The sequence below is a fragment of the Denticeps clupeoides genome, chromosome 9, assembly GCF_900700375.1.
Source record: "Denticeps clupeoides chromosome 9, fDenClu1.1, whole genome shotgun sequence".
In the NCBI taxonomy this organism is placed as follows: Eukaryota; Metazoa; Chordata; class Actinopteri; order Clupeiformes; family Denticipitidae; genus Denticeps; species Denticeps clupeoides.
This window is the reverse complement of record NC_041715.1, coordinates 22680167-22689463: the sequence shown is the minus strand read 5'-3', so window position 1 is coordinate 22689463 and position 9297 is coordinate 22680167. Positions and strand designations below refer to the sequence as shown.

At 41.6% G+C, this 9297-nt stretch overlaps 1 protein-coding gene across 1 annotated transcript; it reads left to right on the top strand.

The window, feature by feature from the left end:
• Positions 1–1251: 1251 nt before the first annotated feature.
• Positions 1252–4918, top strand: LOC114797199 (rho GTPase-activating protein 11B-like). Its single transcript, XM_028991927.1, has 10 exons — positions 1252–2129; positions 2237–2307; positions 2501–2597; positions 2683–2939; positions 3111–3274; positions 3403–3522; positions 3610–3681; positions 3920–4035; positions 4688–4772; positions 4860–4918. Exons 1-10 carry the CDS (start codon positions 2016–2018, stop codon positions 4895–4897), a joined length of 1134 nt encoding a protein of 377 aa, XP_028847760.1. The 5' UTR covers positions 1252–2015; the 3' UTR covers positions 4898–4918.
• Positions 4919–9297: the final 4379 nt, after the last annotated feature.

Genomic DNA, 9297 nt, shown 5'->3' with positions numbered 1-9297 from the left:
ATAAAGTGAGTGATTGCCTCAAATGGTTTCAGTTATTGACAGTAGAAAAAAGTTCTTCAAGTTTGGTCAACTTAAATGTACAATGGTCAGAATTAAAAACCTTTCTTACATACATTTAAATGTTTTAAGTAATCAACAATAGAAACGAAAATTGGAGGTGACTGCAAAGTACAATAGTCAGAACTTAATATAATAAGTCAAATACACTTAAAGTCCGAGTCTTATTAAAATACAAATTTAAATATTTGGGATAAGAAAATCCCAATTAAATCCCAATTTTGTCAATGACCATACAACAATGCAGCACTTTTCATTTATTTTATTGAAACACACAACAAACCAACAAATGCGTTAACAATGATGATCTGTATAAAAGACCAGATAAAAATACAAAATAACAGTGATTAACGTTCTTTTCTGCAGATATTACTTTACTACAGTACCTTTTATAATGCAGCAAATAGAACTAATGTATTGAAATATTAAACCATTTCAATCCAAATACAATCAGAGCACAGAAGTTTAATTGTTTTTTTTAGTGCAAAAAATTTGCCATGTTTTTTCCAACCTACACTGGAATCATTTGAATTCTACATTTTACTACTTTCTACTTTTGCAAAACTATGAAGAGAACACACAAGTAGAGACCTGCTCTAAAAACGCAATGCTGCAAGTGTGCCGGAGTAATATGGTTGCATTTATAAGTATATTTCTTTAAATGTGCGCTTTGTGTCTTTTATTTTCTAATTTTCTAAAGACTTATTTTGGTTACCTGTATTCTGGGGAGGGAAGTATAATGACAATCCGGGTGTTTCATTCATTGTAGAATGTTGAAGTGTGTTCTGTGAAATATGTTTCTGTATTTTTGTTTGATCAATTTATGGTTATTGTAAAAAGTGATGTGGGTTATAAAACTTTGATCACCCCCCGGCCGGGCCCCTGGGTTAGTGGGTTGGAGGCCCGGTTCAGGTCAGAGAGAGAGAGAGAGAGAGAGAGAGAGAGAGAGGGGCAGAAAGAAGCGACATGTGACGTCATATTCTGACATGCTTTTGTACAGGTATGCAATATTTTAAATTGTAAATACTTTATGTTATGGTTCGGTCTCTTGGACACATGGCGTGAGTTGTGTGTGTGAGAGAGAGAGAGAGAGAGAGAGAGAGGGGCAGAAAGAAGCGACGTGTGACGTCATATTCTGACGCGACCTTGTGTCTGTACAGAATACACGTGGCACTGCAAATCTCTTGGTGTCAGCTCGAGAAACCAAATTAATAAATTACACAACGCAGCTCACTGTTCACTTCAGACGACCTCATCATTTACACACATTCAAATGCACGTTTCAAACTACACTTGGAATTCGATTTATTTGAATAGTGAAAACAACTCGCCTTGTTCATCCACAAAATGGTTTCCTCATTACAGAAAAATTCCTTTAAAAGGGTCCAAACTTGAGAAAAACACACACATGTAGTCAGAAAATGTATTTTCCAAGGAACACGCAAAGTGCACAGACCTTAAATGACTTTGTAACGATAAGAAAATGGCACAACTTTCCCTGTAAACCTGTTTTCAGCCAATCACAACAGGGCAGCACTGTGGCCCGATGGAAAACCTTATTAAGTTAAACTTATAAAATATGACACTTTCAAACACTCTTCATATGCTCCTACTGTTTAAGTAATGCATTTTTATAGCGATATTTACTCAAACTGTTTGCATAGAAATAACTTTGCGCATGATAATAATTCCGATTGTTAAATGTCTGCTCGTGCAGTTTCTATTTCTGTGTTAAAATGCTTTATGTCACCATGCTGCTCACAGCCTGAGCAGGATTTCTCCACTACGTGTGGGTAGTAGTGTAGCAGTTTATTGGTTTGTATTTAAACCACGCAATATGCAGCTTATAGGTTCATTTCTGTTGCTAAGTAACGAGTATCGAGCGACGCAGCGCCATCGGGCCACTATTTATTATTACTGTTGCGTACAGTGAGTTTGGCGGGAATTATTCTGTGACGATGAACGGAGAAAACACCCGGCGGACGGTGCTGAAGCAGCTCCGCTCCGAATTCGGAATAAAGTTGCAGAACCGGAATAAAAAGCGGAGCAGCGAGATGTCCGCAGCGCGCTCGGTAAGCGTTTTCATGCATTTGAACCCGGGACGTTCAGGGGGACAAGTGTCCATGTGATGGAGAGGGAATTCAGGGTTGCACATGAAAGTTGGCTTTTTGTGCCCCAGGTGAAGCTTTTTGGAACTGCCCTGGATGCTCTGCAGCACTGTGTTGTGCAGGACTATGGCAGCGTACCATGGTGAGTTCTTCTTCTTCTTCTTCTTCTTCTTTTGTTGGTATGTTTGTGAATACTGAACAGTGAGTTTGGACCAGGTTGACCTGTATAGAAACAGTTGAGATGAACGTGTTCATATGAAAATAGGACCCAGTCTGTACCTGTATGGTGTCTTGGTTTATTCGGTGGTGATTAAGTGTAAATTTTTCTTTTTCAGTTTCTTGCTGGACGCTTGTACGAGTTTGTTGGAACACGTGCAGACAGAGGGCATCTTCAGGAAGTCCGGCTCTGTTGCGCGTATTAAGGCTCTTCAGGTGAGTGATGACTCCGTCTGACCTTCCTCTTTTTAGCCCGGGGACCTTGGCCGGCGTTTGACAGGGTTGTGTTGTGTCTCGGCAGGCTAAGCTGGACCAGGGCGAGGACTGCCTGTCCTCAGCGCTCCCCCTGGACGTGGCTGGCCTCTTGAAGCAGTTCTTCAGGGAGCTTCCAGAGCCCATCCTTCCGGTGGGTTTTCACAGAGCTCTTCTTAAAGCTCAGAAGCTGGCAACGTGGGCGGAGAGAACCAAGGCTACCATGCTGCTGTCCTGTGTGCTGCCTGAACAGAATTTAAGTGCTCTGCAGTACTTTTTTAGCTTCCTTCAGAGTGTCTCTAAAAGGTAGATCCTACTTTACTGTTAAATCTTTGCCTCAAAATGCCATGTAAAGCTGTCTGGTTCTGGCGTGGCCTTTGCTGAAGGAGCAGTAACGCTGTCTTATCAGAGTGTTTGTGGACATCCCTCTTCACTCTTTTTCACATGTTGATGAAATGATGTCTTCATTTGGTCCAGGAGTGCAGAGAACAGGATGGACAGCAGTAACCTCTCGGTGGTCTTTGCCCCTAACCTGCTGCACTCTGCTGAGGGCACAAAGAAGATGAACGGCAGCACTGAGAGGAAGCTGAAGCTCCAGGCTGCTGTTGTGCAGTGCTTTATAGAGAATGCTCAGTACTTTGGTAAGGAAGCAGCCAAATTTCAATAAGGTGATGTGGGTTAAACTAGCGAAAGACCTTTTGTAAAAGTTCTGTAAATGTGGAAGTAGAAAAAGTACAACATGTGATGGTCCTTCTCCCCCCCATATCAGGTGTGGTCCCATCCATATTGGGCAGTGAGGCTGGTGGCCTCCTCTCCCCCCCAGCCAATGCTGTGGATGAGTCCTGCTCGCACTCGGGTCTCAGGAGGAGTCACGGCAGACGTTTCAGAGGTGAGACCCAAGCGGAAAATAAATTCATGCTTGTTCATTGAACTCTAATGGCTGAAGTGTTAATGGGGTTTTTGTCTTGCATTCCAGAGGTGATTAATGGGGCTTTGAACAAGTTCATGAATAGAACCCCCAGAAACACACCCCAGTCTGAAACTGCAGGTAGGTTTTAAGGGTCTTCTGGGACTTCTCCTGCCTCTATATGAAAATGTGGATGTGGGTTCTCTCTGGTTTCCCATCAGCCCTCTGAATGGTGTTTGTGGTGCCCTTTGCTTGCTCTTTCTGTCTTTCAGCGATGTCCTACATACCTTTTCTGTATGAAACCTTTCCCTTCTTTGCCTGTCGGTTGTGCAGTGAAGCAGCTGTATGCAGTTTGATGTAGAACTTTTCTCTTCCACAGCAACCCCTGTTGAACCCGGGAAGACTGGCAGCTTCTCCCCAAAAGTGAGCAAGAAAAAGGCCGTCAGGAAATGCCTACGCTTGTGCTTCAGCCTGGGCAGGAGCAGCAAAGACCCTGTAAGTTCAGCTTCACCCACAACGTGGCTACTCACAAACGTCAATCACTTTACTGTGTGTGCATGCGAGCGCGTGCTGCATGACATTACCTGTGGCCGTCAGTATCTTAGTAAGATTCATGTTAGCGTGGTTGGAATATAATCACTATGAATTCTACAGTCGAATTATTTTCCTTTTTGCTGTTAATCACGTAAATTCTTGTATATTGAAACATTATTGTACGATAATCACTTTCATTGTAAACTATGCATTATTTCAATGTGTACATGTTATAATAAAATAATATTGTTCACCAGTTACAATCATTGGTTTTTGTCTGAAAGTTGAGTCGTGGCAACTGGACTTTCTTTCTTTAATGTAGAGACGTTTCATTCGGCATCCACAGAACTTTGTCAATCAATCAATCAGATGCAGAATGAAACGTGTCTCCAGTTGCCACGCCTCAACTTTCAGACAAATTCACCTGGATGACTGAGGATCTTCCCAGACATCATTAGTTTTTATTTCACACTGGGAATGTTTGCTGTAAGTGAGAGCGGCTAGTTTCCCAACCCCTGGCTTGTATGACAACTTGAATGTCTTGCTGGAAGGTTTCTTAGTACGAAGCAGGTCCTTCCATGTCAACAATGTCATTTCCTGTTCACTTCCGCAGGCAAAGGGTTCAGAGACAGCTCAAGACAGCACCACCGAGCCCAGCCTTAGCCCTGCTGTATTGCACATCACAAATGCTCCCCAAGGTATGTATGTGTGTATATTTAATTATACTGTAACTGTATGTATGTTTGTAGTATATTTTAATTTTTTTTTTTTTTTTTTGCCCCCAGGCACCAAATTCTTCAGTCGGCCTGAAGTTCTGCCTTGAGTAGTGGAATGTAGAGTAGTGGAATGTAAATAGTTATATGTAAATATGTTGAGCTGCTTTATTGGCCCTTGATTGTAAAATATTTTGTACTGGCCCATAAAAAAACTATTTTAAATATCAAGTGTCTGCGTCTTCATTTTCAACTTTTGTCTTTGGCCAGAAGGGGGTGCACTAGCCTTGACACTTCATTCAGACCGGAACTGGTCTATATGGATCCCAAGCCATGTGTTTTATGTTAATCGAATTTTTATTTTGATGGCGCTCTTCAACAAACTTAATATGTTCCTAGTCCTAATAAATACATGTGACATTCACTTATTATTTAGCTGAATGGAGTAATAGCAATAAAATGGAAACTCTGCACAATTTAGAAGGAAACTGCAGAAGACCCACCAGCTGCTGGAGCCAGACCCTTGCTGCCACTTTTACATGTTTCTGAGACCTCTGGACATCATTTCTGACGGCTTCGAGATGTCAGGCCCAACAACCTCTACACTGCCAGGTTCTCCTCTTTTTTTTACGGGCCCCCAAAACGGCTTATCGTCATCAGAAGAACCCGGGGAACTCGAGACGGACCTTCAGGAGCAAATCATCCCTGACACTCAGATGCAGAACGTTCATTTTCCGATCTTTTCTGCAGACGTTTCAAATAAACCGGAAATTCTACTTAATCTAAAAGCCTTAATTTATAACATGCATTCGATTCATTTCTGCTGTCAATTGAAGATTTGATTTGTTCCCGTTGCGTTCGTGAAATAACCACATTTAAAGCATCACCTTTCTATTTATCTATAATGTCGGGCGTGTCTGGCGGCATTGAAGGTGAGGAGCGGCCATTCAGCAGGGCAATCTTGGAAGAAAACCTCTTGGAGTCTCCAAAAGACTTGAGACTGGGGCGGAGGTTGACCTTCCAGCAGGACAATGACCCTAAACATAAAGCCAGGGCCACAATGGAATGGTTTAAAGTCCCGATCTAAATCCAATCGAGAATCTGTGGCAGGATCTGAAAACTGCTGTTCACAAACGCTGTCCATCTAATCTGAAGAATGGGCAAGAACTTCAGTCTCTAGATGTGCAAAGCTGGTAGAGACATACCCTAAAAGACTGGCAGCTGGAATTGCATCTACATAAATACGCACACCCCACTATTCATTTATTTATTTGTAAAAAATGTTTGGAATCATGTATGATTTTCGTTCCACTTCTCAAGTGTCCACCACTTTGTACTGGTCTTTCACATGGAATTCCAATAAAATAAATTCATGTTTGTGGCTGTAATGTGATTCAACAATTTACAGATAATGTACTCACCCCCTTGTCATCCAAGACATTCATGTCTTTCTTTCTTTCTTCAGTCGATTATCAATCGGAAACCAAGCAGTTATTTAAAAAATGTAAATACTATATAATCTCAAACACTTGTCTTGTCTTGTTCTCCCTGAACTCTTTGTATTCTCAAGACAGCTTTGAGATGGAGCAGCAAGCTACTTAATATCTTGTTCGTTATTGGTGATAGGTGATACATCCCCAATAACGAACACAATATTGCATAACTTGTCAGTGAACTACGGCTCAGTGTGGTAATAGCCGCTCAGTGTAGTAATAGCATGTGACGGACATTTACTATGCACGCACGCACGCACGCACACGGCAGTGGTGGCCTAGCGGTTAAGGAAGCGACCCCGTAATCAGAAGGTTGCTGGTTCGAATCACGATCCGCCAAGGTGCCACTGAGCAAAGCACCATCCCCACACACTGCTCATGGTCATGGCTGCCCACTGCTCACTCAGGGTGATGGTTAAATACAGAGGACAAATTTCACTGTGTGCACCATGTGCTGTGCTTCTGTGTATCACAAGTGACGATCACTGCTGCTTGCTCCCCTATTTTTCTGTGCTCAGGACCCTGCTGCTTCGATTGATTCCTTTAATAAATAAAAATTAACAGCAATTCACATGTCTGCATTTTTACTGTATGTTAAACCTGCCCAATATATTGTGTCAACAATAATACTGTGATGTGTGTATCCGCGATAGTCACGTGCCAGAATGTGCAAGGCTAAGGTACATTAACACTAACATCATAGAAGACAAGTCTGGTATAACGGATCGAGGGACAGAATTACACTTTAAAATAGCAATCACTATGAAAGAAAGAAAATGACGCATATAAATCTACTTCAATATGTATTCATACATATTTATAGATTTAAATTCATAAAACAGTATTTCCATATTAAAGCTACTCATATTGCAGTGTGTATTGTAGAAAAGCAAAATGCAATGTTTTCCAATGTTGTGCATCCATAAATGTCATCACATAAATCCTTCATGATGGCATTACTGACCAACTTGGCACTTGATTAACAGGACATTTCATTTTAACTAAGCTATTACTTTCAGTAAAACTTACATGTATTGCGATGTCCCAATGATGACTTTATATAAATCTGTTTAAATGTGTATGAGGTAGTATTTAGTAGTAGCTGTACACAAGCATGGATCACCATGCTACCACAACCCCGTCCATCCGCCCCCACCCATCTCCAACAACCCTCCTCCCGCCCCTTTAAGGACATCACAACATGTAGAGGGATATTCACTTCAAAAGAGTGACTATCCACCAAATCAAGCACAGAAGAAGGAGACAGAGAATGCAAAATAATGCCTGTCAAATCCAACTGTGTCCCACTTTTTCAAAATGAATTTGACTTTGGAGTCAAAGACCACAACATTCCTAATGGTTACAAATCCAAGACGGCAAATAGACATCTGAGAACAATGGGATTCCCTCAAAACCATATTCACCTTCTCAAAATGGTCTATAGACGCCAGGATCGTGCTGTATCCTGGACAAACGTCAAAGTCAAGTGAGAACATCTTCTCAGACAGCAGGGTGTAGCACAATATCATCTGATGTCGCAAAGTTTTACAAACAGAACTGAACCAAGTTTCCTGATGGCCCCAGGATAGTGAAGCATGAAGTGGTGCTTTGGCTTCAAATGCCTGTCTGGATAAAGCTCCAATCTGATTGGTGTTCCTCAATCAGATGATGCAAAAATATAACTGCCTCTGCAGTCAAGGCTGGAGAGAAAATCAACTCCATACAGCTAGGTAATGAAAGCAGTAGTTCCATTCTGGTATCAAATCTCCTATCATAAGAGGGAGCAACCTTAGAAGGCACCACGTCTGTGCTGCTGTTTGTCTCATGGCCCCATCAGGGTTTTTAAGATCCTGAGGTTTGATAACAGATGGCTTACTGTGACTATCAGAAAAACCAAAACCAAAGCTTGTAAATCTGTTACTTAGCTGATCAAGTGTCGAGTTTTTGTTCAATCAGAGAATTAAGAACAAGCTTGATTTCGTAACCTCCGACCCCTTCCAGAATGCCATGCATGAAAGCTGGACTTACATTGTCAGTGGTAGAACTGAAGTTTATTGAGTGAACAGTTTCAGTTGGGATATCCTGAAGTAGATCAGAGTTGTAGTTAATCCTGTGGCTCATGACGGACAGGTCCTCAACTGTCTGTTCTCTCAAAACCCGACACCATCAACACACAGTTTTCCCTGAGAAAATTTCTGTGTAGCCTAGGATGGAATTGAGACCCAGGTTATCCCCACAAACCTGTGTAATGCCTGCTTTAATAGTACCCTTGAAATGTTTGGTGTGAACCTGAACTCCTTCCAATTCCAGATCCTTAATCTCAGACACAATAGGATAAGTTTTTATGTCATCTGGAGAGATACTCCAGAGTAAAATGGATTTACCATCTCGCATTCATCGTTGTATAGTACAAGAGGAATGGACAACTCTTTGGAAAAGAGGTCACTAGCTTTGAAGATTGTGCCATCTCTAAAATCCTCAAGAGCAGTGCTCTCTTCATTTTGCCATTCAAAGTTCTTGTCCATTGTTCCTGAACCAGCTTTAAAGGAAAGACCTTAAAGGCCTTAAAGGAATTAGCTGAAATGTATCTCGGACTGCCACTTGTTTTACAGTCCCCATCAACGTGTCTCTCTTTTGAGTATATGAGACACCAGGGAAAGGCACTTCTTTTGGATGCACAAAGCATCCAGTCTGAGTAAAATATTGCATTTGCTTGTTCTCTGACTCAAAGCCCCGAAATGGTTGAGCTGCAAATGCAAAATGTTCTAAAGAATTGTGTCTCTCAGGACTATCGATGTGGCCTCTCTCTCTTTTTCTTTGTAGAGATTCAACAACATCACTACAAGGCGAGATGTTTGCTCTATTACACAATTAACAGCACTCAGTGTCTGGGAGGAATTTGACCTTAATTTTGCTAGAAACAATGTCACTTTGTCTCTTACATTTTCCTCCTCAAACTCATCATTGTTCTTCATTTGATGAATAGTTCTCAGGCTCAAACAAAGGGGCTTCCTCCA